Genomic DNA, 13,882 nt, shown 5'->3' with positions numbered 1-13,882 from the left:
AAGGTAGTTAGCTCCCCTCCGGATGTTGGAATTCCGGTGCCCGTAGACGATCGTGACGAAGAGTCTGAACTTCTTGATGAAGAACCTGCACCAAATATTTTTCCCCACATTGTCGTCTTCTTACTTGTTGTGGGTGCTAGTGGAGGTTGTTGCAGGCGAACTCCGCCATACTTTGTTTCATATTTACTATAAACTTCGAATAACTTAGAACGAACATTAGTATAATAATTAGAATAATCATGGCCAAGAGCATCACCTAGAATTGCGAGAACTCTACAAAAAGCTGCAATTTTAGCTCTAGGATCTAAAATAAAGGCAAAGGCGTATAACAAAGGAATTTCTTTCCAATACTTTAAGAATTTAGATTTCATAGGAACTACACAATCTCTTAGAAGATTATCATTTTCATAGTTGTTTAAATGAGTAGCAATTTCAATAATATTATGCACTACTAAACAAGATGTTGGATAATAAACTCCTGATAAACTCACAGTTGAATCATAAAAAAATTCAAGAAACTCCAGTATCCTTTCAGCAACATACCAATGCGCTTCCGTGAGTAAAGTTTGACCCCCATGCTGATGGTAATGTGTATGAATAAACACACCAAATATGCTCTTATATGGTATAATATTTTTAAGCATCAAGAAAGTAGAGTTTCATCTCACCGGCATATCCAGAGCAAACTTACGTGGACGCACACCCATTGCAACACAATACTGTTTATATGCTGCAATTCATTGGTTAGAGGAGTTCACAAAAGATATTGCAGTACGAAAATCTTCTAAGTATCGCGATAACCTCTTCAAACCAGATTTTACTATAAGATTGATAATATGACAAGCACAACGTTGATGTAACAAGAAAGATTCAGCTTAAGTACTAAACAACGGAGTAAGAATATCCATTGCTCTAGAATTTGCAACGGCATTATCTAAAGTGATAGAAAATATTTTATTCGTGAGGCCAAAGTCTGCAACTACTTGAGATATTTTTTCAGCAATATTTTCACCGGTATGCGCGTTGTCAATCAAACGAAAACCTATTATTCTCTTTTCTAATTCCCAATCATTATTAACAAAATGAGCAACCACACTAAGATAATCCTCTCTAGCCCTACCTGCCCATATGTCCGAGGTCAAAGCAACTGAAAATGTACATGTTTGCAACATTTCTTTAAGTTTGCTACGACACGTATTGTAGTATTTTACCATATCCCTACTAGTTGTCTGTCTAGAAACATGCGTGAACCTAGGATTATGAGCTTGCTTAATGTAATCTTCAAATGCAGCAGACTCACCGATATTGAGTGGTAGATCCGCTCTTGCAATGAAGCGACATAGCTCTTTTCGAGCATTGGTAGAGTCGTACTCCCAATGATGAACAGAGCCGTCGGGGTTGTACTGCAACACTGCTTGCTTCATGGCTGCTCCACTCTTTCGCTTGCAACTTATGGCGTGCCTCTTCAAGTGCCCCGTTCCACCCGAGGGCTTTGCAGATAATTCATTTTTACAAATATAACACCTAGCATACCTGACACTTACCCCATCTTCCTCTTTGTAGATCCTTTCAAAGTCTTGCTAAACTTCGGAAGTACCGGCTTTTGATCTTTTAGACCCGCTGCTTGCTAATGTGTGCGCACTTGTAGAGCCTGACGATGGAACTGCTGCTGCATCACCTGGATCTGGATGTGAACCAACCGGAGGTTCACCGTCGGGTCCATCATCACCTGCATCACTGGTATCAAAGGGGCCGTAGTCCCCTGTGAGTCATTGGAGAAAAAAATCATGATCTATGGATGTATCATGATCACCGGCATCCATGATCAATGTCGAATGACACTACAAAAATTGCAAATATTCAGAGTTAGAAATAATCAAGTAATAAAACTAATAATAAAATAAGACTCAACAACGATGCAAAAAAATCACCAAGATTTCTTCAACTTCAAGATAGCAAGTCAGCAGGATGACGATTTTGGAATTGCTCGGATTTTTTTGCAACAATTCAAACTAATTTTGCCAAATTATCGCTAATTCTCACGAACTTTGAGACAAGAATGAGAGGAGGAAACAAGAGAGAAAATGGTGTTGCCGGTGTGGAATGGAAGGGCAATGTGCTCCTCTATTTATAGGTGAAAAATGATTATTTTTGTAATTTTTTTCGAATTTTTTGGAGCTCAAACGGTCATGCCGTGCCGTGCCGGCCCGGCCGTGCCGTGGGCCGCCGCGTGCCGAGCCGGCACGGTGGGCCGTGCCGTGCCGGGCCGGCCGTGCTGTGATGGGCCGCCGCATTCCCGGGCCGTGCCGTGCCGGCCTGGCCCGGCCGTGCCTCCTGGGCCACCCGTGCCTGAGCCGGGCCGTGCCGTGCCCGTGCCGGCCGTGGGCCGGGCCGTGCCCGTGCCGGCCCGCCGTGCCGCTCGCTCGGCCCAGGCACGGCCCGTGGCCTCGTGCCGTGCTAGCCCGGCCCATCTCGGCTCGGGCCAGGCTGTGCCTATAGTTCCGTGCCTCGGACCGGCCCAGTAAGCCCGATCCATTTGGACATCTTTAGTAGAAACCATCTATATTAACAATTTTGATTCCATGCTTAAAAAAAGAATTAAAATCTTCAAGAAAATCATAAGCTATACGCATGTATATACCATCCATATACTTGATTTTTTGCCAAAATTATTGGGTATTCCTGGGAATACCCATGCATCAACATAGGTCCGCCCGTGGTGGTGGTGCAGCTCGGTGACAGGCGTTCTGGCTTATTCCGGCGTGACAAATGGACGTTTCTAATTCGTGCGCACGCGAGCAAGTGAACGCACTACCACCCTTACAGCCTCCATTGTTTCTTTTTTTAGAAACCTTTTCACTCTCCGTCTTTCCTTTTTTCGAAAAATTTACAGAGAAACGTTTAGCTAAAAAAATTTACGAAAAAAGTTTGCACAAGAAAATTTTGATTCAAAAGTTTCGAGAAGAAAGTTAATCAAAAAAGTTTCTTCAAAAGTTTTGAAGAAAAGTTATCAAAAAGATTTTACGTGAGCCCACGCAACCATGGTACCTGAGTTGGACGCGAGTGGTCACACATGAAACAGGATTTTCGGTGACAAATGGATCCATGGCGAGTCAATTGAATCGCTAGCGTCCAACCTATGGCTGACAGTCCCTAAGCGCACCCGCAACAAACGCACGATTTAGGAAAGTGTGATCCGTCGGCGCTATGTCAGAGATATCTGTCACTGTACATGTCTTAATCGTGCACATTCGCCTGTGAGGTGAAATCAAGACTGTCAAGCTATAACTAGACGTATCTGATACTTTCATCGGTATTACTTTGACACAAGTACGAGTGTTGAAATCTGACTCGAATTCAGATATCTAATTCAGCAAACAAAATTTAGACACATAAAAAACAACTCGAAAATTAACTTGATTCGAGTATCCAATTTGATAAAAAAAAAAAATGAACATAGATATCTAGGTAGCACTGCTTTCATCTGCAAATGGTCGCCGTCGGAGGGTTCATTCGTCTAGCTCTGCCCACAGGCTACCGGGCATTCTTCAACGGTCAGACGGCCGTCTTCGGCGCACGCCAGCTGTGGAAGGTGAGAGAGAGCTCAGAATAAATGCCGCTTCTTGGCGTGGCTTGTCATCTTCGGTCGACGCTGGACGTCAGAACGACTGCAGCGCCACTGTCTCCCGAACCATGGTCACTGCGCCCTCTGTTCGCAACAGCCGGAGGAGCCGAGCCACCTGCTTCTTGGATGTGTCTACAGCCGGGACCTCTGGTTCACCATCCTCTGTCGCTGGCGGCGGCACAGGTTGACACCATCGGCGGCCGATTGTTTCACGGAATGGTGGATCGGGAGCAGGAAGGAGGTGGCCAAGGCGCATCGAAAATTCTTCGATTCGTCGGTGATGTTGGTCATATGGCGGCTTTGGAACAAGCGCAACAGTTTCTCGAAAAATGTTACCTCGTCGTGTAAAGTTAACTTCCATCCTGGACGCAACCCTTTACAGTCGATCACTGTGACTCGTTATACAATCATCATACAGATCGTAGACTATACTTTCAATACAAGAGCAGATGATGCCAGATCTGAAACGTATTTTATCTGTTCTAGTAGTCCTGACATGATTAACATTCCTCAACATGGCCGAAGAGTTCGTCACAGACGGCAGCGAGGCCGCCTAATGTGCATAGTGCATTGAACTTGCGAGGTCTTTCACACACACACACACCAAAAAAAACAAAAAAAAAAAACTTGCGAGGTTATCCTGAGAACTTGTCGACAGAACGGGATCTTCCAAGCTGCCTGATACGAAAACTGATAAAGAATCACCGCCATACACATACATGCCCATCTGCACATGCGCGCTGAATCTCCAACCTGACCATGGTCCAATCTGCTAGACTTCTTAATTCATTTGGATCCAGTCTTCTCTGTGCCTGATCCTCTTTGGCTCCAAGTCGGTTTTCCGAGAATAACGGGAATGATCACATGGCAGAAGAGGTCCACGCAAATTGACTCTTCCCGAAGCGTGACCGAGGGCGTGTACAACGCACAGACGCTTCGATCTACACAAGAGCCCTGACATATAATAGAAACAACTATTTTGTAGATGCTTAGGTTGTTTGATATACTTAAGAGATTGGAGCCAACAGGCTTTCAAACAAAGGTTCGTGACAAGGTGATCTATTACCGTCTATTCCCTTTAATATGGTTGTAGATATGTTAGCCATATTCTCTTTAATATGGTTGTATATATATTAGCCATATTAATGGATAATTTTTTGGTGTTATTCCACATTTGATTAATGATGGTCTTTCTATACTACAATACGTAAATGATACTATTCTATTTATGGATCATGATTTTGAACATGCTAAGAATATGACATTTTTGTTTTGTATTTTTGAGCAATTATTTGGTCTTAAAATCAATTTTTATAAGAGTGAATTATTCTATTATGGGGAAGCGAAAGAATATAAACACCTCTACTCACAATTGTTCAGATGTGAAATAGGTGAATATCCGTTCCGATATCTTGGAATACCAATGCACCATAAGAAGATAAGCAATAAAGACTAGAAAATGATTGAAGATAGATTTGAAAAAAAGCTTAGCACCCGGAAGGGTAAATACTTATCTTACGGGGTAGGCTAGTGCCCATCAACTTAGTTCTGAGTAGTTTATCAGTGTTCATGCTCTCTTTCTTTGAAGTTCCAAAAGGAATTATCAAGAAGATAGAATTCTCTAGGTCTAGATTTTTCTGGTAAGGAGGTTAACATAAAAAAAATATATAGGCTTGCTAAGTGAAACATTATTTGTAGACTCAAAGATCAAAGAGGTTTGAGCATTCTGGATCTTGAAATCTAGAATAAATGTCTCCTAAGCAAGTGATTGTTCAAACTAATAAATGAAGATGGTGTTTGGCAACAATTACTAAGAAACAAATACCTCGGTTGCAAAACTACTACATAAGTCGATTAAAATACGGTGACTCACAGTTCTAGTCAGGACTAATGAGTGTCAAACCTTTGTTTCTCAGTTTTGGAAGATTTAGGATATAAGATGATACTCAAGTTAGATTCTAGGAGGACAAATGGTTAGGAAATAGATCTTTTAGAGATCAATATCTAACCTTGTATAACATCGTTCGACAAAAATATGCTACAATAGCGGGTGTTATTGTATCTGACCCTCTTAATAGCTCTTTTCGCCGAGCGCTAGTGGGAAACAAACTAGAGTGGAAGGATTTGGTTGATAAGATTGATATGGTATATCTCACTTTCTCATGGATATTACATAAGATAGGACTCTTTTCAGTACCATTAATGCATCAAGCAGTTATAGATTCTACTCTTATCCGTAACAATTGCTATCTGTGGAAGCTCAAACTTCCTCAAAAGATCAAGATCTTTCTATGGTGTTTACTTCAAGGAGTCACTCTTACAAAACATAACCTTGTAAAAATATTTGGGAAAGGCAATGAAAAATATTGTTTTTTCATAACAATGAAACAATACAACATCTCTTCATTCACTATCTTTTTGCTAGGTTTATTTGGAGAGTTATTCACATAACCTTTGGCTTAAGGCCTCCAACTAGTGTAACTAATATTTTTGGCTCATAGCTGCATGGGGTCAATATGGAGCTTAGGAGAAATTCTAGTAAGGGCTAGTTCCATGTGCTGGGCAACGTGGCTTCGGAATGATATAATTTTTAACAATGCAAATGTAGAATCTTTTTTACATGTGATTTTCAGGGAATATATTGGACTTGTTCTTGGGCTTTGTTTCAAAAGGCAGAAAGAATACAAAGTATAAGAGCTACATATAATCTATTAGAGACAATAACAATGGAGAACTTCGTCAAAAATGAATGAAAGTTTAGTAATCGTATTTGTGTTTTTTCCACCCATGTGTGTTGGTAACATTGGGTCTTTTATTGAACAAAGTATAATTGCATGTTTGGTTGAACAATGTAATAAGTATTGGCTACATACATTTACGGATGTAGAGGCTAGTATATTTTTATTGTTTTGATAAAATAGAACTCCCTTTTTTCTTAAAAAAACAGGCTTTCAACAATTTTTTCGACTGACCGACTATTGTTTCCATCCAAATAACCGTAAAACTCAGCTGGCCTGAGCGGCTGCCTCCCGATCGTGCACGCAGATTGCTTCAGGTGTCAAACGCTTCCTCAAACGGCAGCAAGCCCCTGGGCGCCCGAGCTGAGGTCCACGGTGGCAAGGAAACTTGCCTCCAAGCGCCCGGCCTTGTACATGGCCTGATATTTACCCCAGTGATGGAAATTGATCGGCTAGCAACAGCCAACAGCACAAAATGAAGAACCAAACACACCTCACCAGAGACGTATGTACAAAAGAATCTATATTTATTATTATCATGTTATAACGAATATTTCACCACCATTGGATAACTTTAACACAATGCACCCCAACACAACCTATATAGGGAAAAAATAAATAAATAACAACCGGAACAGTCCAAATAGAAAAGGAAGCATTCTAGGTAGAACAACCAGGTTCACCACAGCAGAATTGCCGCCCCTTTACTATCAGAAACCACCACCTCCTCGTCACTACGGCAGTGGTTGAATATCTATGTGCCCGATAGACTCAGTCATCCATAGGGAGTACCTATAAACTTAGAAGCGAAGTGACTTCAATCTGGGAATGTAGTTGCCTGCCACGAACAACGCGAGCACTAATAGCACGGCCGCAGCAATCAGAACGTACTGCCGCATTTTCCTTTTGCCCCTGTTACGCAGGGGCGCAGGCATGGGCTGTATCCTGTTCAGCTGCTTCATTGCCGCTGCAGGTCTAGATAGCCTCTTGGGGGCTGTCTGAGGAACCTCAACATCCCTTGGGTTGTCTGATGCGTTACTGTCAGTATCTGCTGTAGCCATGGCTGTAGCATTGCCATCACCAATAGCACTTGAGTCTGCTGGGCCTTTCTTTTTATCCTTCTTTGCTTTCTTCTGCAGATGTTTGAAAAAAATGGATTTAGAATTAGAAACTTGTTGCGTGGACAGTCTACATTGTATTAATAAGGAATGTAACTCTAATAACAAAGAAGATAACTGTAGAATATATCATACCTTCTCCTTCATCTCAGCTTCCTTCCGTGCTTTGAATTCAGCTCTTTCCTGGGCCTTCTCCGCTTTCCGCCTCTTCCTCTCCTCAGCCTCCTTAGCTTTGGCCTTTTGCTCCAACCGGAGCCGCTCCTTTTCAGCTGCATCCCTCTCTTCTCTTAATTTCTCCTCCCTTCGGGCCAACTCCTCTGCCTTCCTTGCTAACTCCAATTCTTCCTCCATTAGACGAGCCTTTTCCTGTTCAGTTTGTTTTACATCTTCTCTCTCTGACACTGTAACAGCAATTTTCTCATTCTGGTCGGAGCTACCAGATGCTTTTGATTTGGCGCGGTTACTGATCTGTTGGGGTGGCAAAACAGGAAAAGAGTCCTCTTTGATGAGGACTGAAACTGGAGCAGATAATACAGGTGCTGCTGCTGAAGTTGAAATAGGCACGTCTGGGCTTGAAACAGTCAATGAAGAAGATGGATTGCTTGGTCTTCTGCTTGGAATGACTGGAGGATCCTCGTCAGGGCCAAGTCTTCGTCCATCATGAGTTCCTAATCTCCTTAGTGTGCTAACCTTGTTGGCTTCAACATACTGCTTGCGGAAGTCCTTGTCTTTGTTCCATATTTCCATAACTCTCTCAACCTTAAAGACAGAAAAAGAAACATTGGTACAATACAAAATGTTGGTACCAGGAAAAGAGCACTGGATTGTGTGTGTGTGTGTGAGAGAGAGAGGGGGGGGGGGGGGGTTGAACTTTGACAACACTAAAACAATCAAATGATAAAAAGTTTTCCCAACAATTCTGGCGCTGATCAGAAGGCAGGACTAAGAATAATATACTAAGTGTTTTAATACTTAGCTGTAGTATTGCAATACATAATTGTACAGAGACACTTACAAATACTAATGGTATGTGTTAGTACTGCTCACTAATTAGCTCAAAGCACATGGGAAGTTGACTGGCTTAATTGACTGAATATCAAAACCAGGGCTAAATGCTAATATACTACGGAATGCATAAGTGTGGCCATACTGAAGGCAGGAATCCAGAATGTGCGGTTTACCTGATTATTACAGTATAACTGAAGTCCATACATATCACCAGAACGTATATAATCTCCCGCAATCTTCTGGTCATCCTTGTACATGAAAAAGTACTGGTTCTGCAATGCAAAACAAATGCTTTTACAAAACCAATAGGAAAAATTTAAACATTTCATTAGATCGTATGCTTCCCGCCTTCCCCTCTAAGAAAGTTTCCCATCTGTTGTATGTCATTGGTGTGGTACTTCTTTGCTAGCAAGGGCAACCTCCCCTGCCTCCAGGAAACAGAAGCAGTGCATCACATAGAAAGTGCCCAAAAAATGGTACTCGGTAATTAAATTCTGATCACATGAGCACGACAGATAGGAGGAGCAAAATATGCACACTGATGCGGGATAACACTGATAAAGGGTACTGCTATTCCTAACACATAGTCAATCTTTTAGTCCCATTTAATCAGGTATCTTCTCTATTCAATTCATGTGATGCAGTACTGCTTTATCCAGTACTTTGGCTTTCTGAATATTTAACCATGTGATGCAGTTTAAATTTGTTCATGGTGTACAACTAGACATACATAATCCACAGCTCCCTCGTCAATCTAACATAAAAGAAAAGATATTGCACAACCAAATGCATAAGAACTGCAAGTGTCCCTTGATAGAAGTAAAGGTTCTTACCTTCTTGAAGGGTTCTGCTTTAAGCTGAGACCATTCACTGTAGGCCTTTTGACGAAGTTCATTAGCAGCTCGATATTCCTCATTTAACTTTCTGAGAATTATTCTTTCATCGTCAAAAGATTTTTGAATCTTTCTTGTGTTTTCCTCTAGATATTTCAGGTTGGTAAACAAAACATCAGAGTCCTTCTTTAGTGTCTAGACAAGATAAGAAAATGGTCAGCATGAAAAATGATGAAATGGAATAAAAAGGAAAATTACAAGGTGCTGCTTTTAATACCTTATGCCGCTCATGAACATGATCTTTTTGGTCGAGTGCCTCATTGATTTCAGCCTTTGAGCCCATATTGGAACACAATTGCTTCCGCTGGGCTTTTAGTTCATTAATCTCTTTAATTAAAAGCTTTTCTTCTTTCAAAGAAATGGTCTCATGTTGCATAATCCTCTCTTTCGTCGCAATCTAAAACATGAAGAGAAAGAAGAAGAAAAAGAGAAGCTAAACTACCATAGTGTAGTACTAAAGAAAGGGGGACAAAGTTAATACACCATTGTAGACTTCTTACCATCTCATCAATTTCTTCAACTGAATTTGCTTGGTTCAATTTCCCGATCATTGATCTTACACTATTTAAATCATTCTTCTTATCTACATGGGCAGCCCTAGCTTCCCTCTCTTCTCGACGTGCTGCCTCTAATTTCTCCCTGTATTGATCACATACAGCCTGCAATATATTTGTTCAAAAATAAGAGGCATGCTATGGAGGAAAAGAAGGAAGATGAACATTAGGAAGGTAACATCTTTTAGAATACAAACATTAGGAAGCTTAATACCTTTTGCTTTTGCTTACGAATATTAATTGCATCTCTTTCCTGGGTCATTTGATCCAAATGAACATGCGCATCCTGTATCTTAGCCCAGAGATCTTCACCCGCAAATCTTGGAACTTTTATTATGTATATCTTCTGTTGACTAATGACCTGTGCATCTCCCGTATTATTCTTATCCAGATCTCCATGCAACTCATTGGTGTCCTTGACAATCTTTGTCTCTTCATCACATGCATGTTTGTCGCCATCCTTGTGTTCTGCCGGAACAACCGTGTCGATAGATGAAGGTTCTAGTGCTGTTCACAAGAATTGTGATAGTAAGCATTTAACTCCCGAAATGAAGTATAATTAGCACTAAGGCGAATAATACATTTAAAGAAATAAAATGAATACCAAAAGAAAATGGCTGCATACCTTCCAAGCATTTGGTTTCAACCTCAACAGAAGATTTAGTAGATGCATTTACGTTTTCAGAACAGATATATTTGTGTGTCTCCTCATTAATTGGAGAGGAACCTTTATTTCCAATTCTGGAGGAGCACTCATCACTCGTAGTAGATGCATTGCAAATTTCTGATTGGTCTTCCTGTGATTTGCTATCACCAACAATATCACTTGATTTGTCGTTTTTGGAAATGTCTCCAGCTTTATCAAACCCAACAGATTCATACCCTGTAGCGGAACAGGGTTGAGCATCATCAACGACAACTAGTTTATCTACATTCAAGGTGACAGGTTCACCTTGATCAACAGCAGTGTCACTTGGTTTTCCTTGAGATTCATCTCCTGTTTCAGAAGTGAATCCAGGTTTGTTGGACACAGTAGTTCCAGGTTCCAGAGAAGCATCAGATTCAAGTTGATCAACAGTGGTGTCAGATATCTCTCGGGATATGCTCTCTTTAGTGTCTATGTGGTCGCAAGATTCCAGCTCAGTAGCCGGGCTAGAATGCTTGAAGCTATCACTGTCAACCAAATCAATGGGCCTTGGTTCATCATGGAAAGTAAAGGCTGCAGAAGCTGTAGCTTCTTGCAATGAAACAGCATCAACAACCTCCATCTCAATCTCTTTCTTTGGTTCTGCTTCTGCTACATCAGCTGCTTGCAATGGTACAGCACCGACAACCTCCATCTCAATCTCTTTCTTTGGTTCTGCTTCTGCTACATCAGCTGCTTGCAATGGTACAGCACCGACAACCTCCATCTCAACCTCTTTCTTTGGTTCCACTTCTGCTACATCATTGTAAATTTCATTAGCTTGACCAACACTGGGTGCTTCTAACTGCTCATGCTCTACAGTTTTAGCAGAATCACAATCCTGCTGAGAGTGCAAAGGAGCTTCTGTGTTCACTTCCACCACATTGTCAGCCTTCAAATCTGACTTTGATGCGGTTTCATCAGCTGTAGAAACTTCTACCTGGACTTTCTGTTCCAGGCTAGATTCAACAGATGGATCTGATTCTGGTTTCAAGGAATGAAGTACGCCGATACAAACCCCATCCTTGACCAATCTGTCACCTTGCACAATCTCTTGGCTTGTATTCTCAGTTACTTCCTCCAGCTCACCAATATCTGGGGCAGCTTCATTAATTCCTTCCTCCACAGGAAGCTCTACTTCCTCATTAGAACAAGCAACACCAGCTGTGCAGTCATCATATGAACTTCCTTCATCCTCCTTGTCCATTTTCTGTTCCAACTGAAGAATGCCACAGGTGGCTTCACCTTCTACCTTCTCGATCACAGCTTCTGGCTCCCCAGAAACATCAAAACTACCTTCTGCATAGCTAAGCCCGTTTGCATCAACTTCCTCTTCTACGGGCTCCTCGACACTATCTGCATTGTAATTTCTGCCAACTGCTTCTAGCACTCCCTCCAATACTTCAGCTTCGGTCGTTGGCGCTCCCTCCTCTTGCTGATCACTTTTTTGCCCTTTCGTCTCATTGGCATGAACCTTGGACTCAGAAACAACTATACAAGAATCAGCACTCATGGCAACATGAATATGACCATTGGTTTGCAATGCATCCGCGACATCCTGTTCTCCACAGACAGCATCCTGGTCCACCAGTTCCGCGACTTCAGTGGCATTCTGTTCCGGTTTGCTCTCATCAGCATGACTCTCAGCCTCAGTGGCAGCTTCAAATGAATCACAAATATGTCCATTCGCCATCAAAGCACCTGCTTCAGCTGTACCCTGCTCCACTGGCTCCACAACATCAGAGACCCTCTGTTCTTCTTTGCTATCCTCACCATAAACCTCAGACTCCATGGCAGCAGAACCGGACTCCGTATACGTTAGGGAATCATCATGCCCACGGGACTCAGCAGCAGCATCCTCTCCATCCGGTTCTGCACTAGATGCCTCGTGCACCACCGATTTAGCCACATCAGCAGCAGCACTTTCTTCCCTTGTGCCCTCTTTGCCGTCAACCTCGGAATCCACAGCAGGAGCATCAGAATCAGCACCAGTGACGGCACGGTCGCTCCCACAGGCAGCCATAGTTTCTGCCCCACCCTGCTCTCCACCGGCGGCCTCCTGCTGCACTACTTCGGCAACAAAATCGGCACTTTGCTCACCTTTGCCCTCATCCGCACCAACCTCAGACCCCTCAGCAGCACGATCGCGCCCGTCCACCAACGAAACACCGAGTGCCGCACCCGAAGCACCCACTTCCCCACCGGCGGCCCCGTGATCTCTGCCCACAGCCGCGTCAGGAGCCGCATTGTAGCCGGGCACGTCTTCCACCTCCGAGGGAGGGTCTTCGTCGGGCATCTTGCCCAGATCTGACCCGCGGTCGGAGAGCCCGTCGGAGTCGCCGTTCACGATCACGAAGGACCCGCCGACCTCATCGCCCTCCTTCTCCCTGGGCGCCCTCTCCTCCGGCGACGCGGCCGACACGGCCACCTTCTCCGCGGCGAACTCCGCCTTCGGCGCCTCGCCGGCGCCGTTGCACGCGGTCCCCTCGGCCGTCATTGCTGCTCCCCCCGCGGATCACGCCCCGATCCTGCACGCCGAAACACGCGCGCGCGCGCACCAAAAAACCACGCTCGTCAGTCCCTAGATCCTACACCCCTCAGATCGCAGACCACCCGAGCCACCTCAAACAGAAAACGAGAGCCCGCTCATCACAGAGAGAAAAAGAGATCAAGGCGTCGTGAAAAGCACTTACACAGCTCACGGCGAGGCGGATCCGGGAGGCTCCTCCTCCCCTCGGCCACCCTCCCCACCGAAGCGACGAAGCGATCTGGGCGCGGAGGACCCGATCGGCGACGAGGTGGCAGTGGGGCGATGCGAGAGGTGGGTGGATCTGTCTCTACCTGTGCGCCTGCCTTCCGTTCTGCGCTTTTGGAAAAAGAGGTTTTTGGAGCGATTTACCCTGCCTCTGGGATCTGGATTTATACGAGATCCTCCTTCACCTCCTCGGAGAGAGGTGAGAGTTTTTACCGGCTACTCCTCCTACTGCCGGAGTCTGGTATCGTTACGTCTTGACAGCGGCGCCGGCGACCAGCATTTGGGTCCGCTGCGGCTGCACCGTGGCGCGGCCGAACAGTGGTTTGGGTACGGGGCACCGACAAACTCGACCGGATCGACGGCTCCTGCGTGAGAGCTCGTGCGAGGAGAGATATTTGCAGGCTTTGAGATACTATGTTTCCGTGCGTAATCGTGTTCGAGTGCTTCTAGAAGCTGGCTCATGGCCGTTTGCTCTCCCTATCTTTTTCCTGAGTACGGAGATATAT

At 43.9% G+C, this 13,882-nt stretch overlaps 1 protein-coding gene across 1 annotated transcript; it reads right to left on the bottom strand.

Annotated features, from left to right (window-relative positions):
- Positions 1–6,873: 6,873 nt before the first annotated feature.
- LOC133897597 (uncharacterized) lies at positions 6,874–13,679 on the bottom strand. Its single transcript, XM_062338386.1, has 9 exons — positions 13,315–13,679; positions 10,562–13,149; positions 10,151–10,443; positions 9,883–10,041; positions 9,600–9,779; positions 9,323–9,517; positions 8,663–8,761; positions 7,617–8,240; positions 6,874–7,496 (listed from the first exon to the last, which is right to left on the bottom strand). The coding sequence occupies exons 2-9, from the start codon at positions 13,116–13,118 to the stop codon at positions 7,164–7,166; spliced, it is 4,440 nt and encodes a 1,479-aa protein (XP_062194370.1). The 5' UTR covers positions 13,119–13,149; positions 13,315–13,679; the 3' UTR covers positions 6,874–7,163.
- Between the last annotated feature and the right edge of the window lie 203 nt (positions 13,680–13,882).

The sequence above is a fragment of the Phragmites australis genome, chromosome 17, assembly GCF_958298935.1.
Source record: "Phragmites australis chromosome 17, lpPhrAust1.1, whole genome shotgun sequence".
In the NCBI taxonomy this organism is placed as follows: Eukaryota; Viridiplantae; Streptophyta; class Magnoliopsida; order Poales; family Poaceae; genus Phragmites; species Phragmites australis.
This window is presented reverse-complemented; position numbering and strand designations above follow the sequence as displayed.

Coding starts and splice junctions, on each gene's coding strand:
- LOC133897597 (XM_062338386.1), bottom strand. CDS start 13,118: ATGACGGCCGAGGGGACCGCGTGCAACGGCGCCGGCGAGGCGCCGAAG. Junction 9,780..9,882: donor TTGAAGAAATTGATGAGATG/GTAAGAAGTCTA, acceptor TTCATGTTTTAG/ATTGCGACGAAAGAGAGGAT. Junction 7,497..7,616: donor AAGCTGAGATGAAGGAGAAG/GTATGATATATT, acceptor AAACATCTGCAG/AAGAAAGCAAAGAAGGATAA.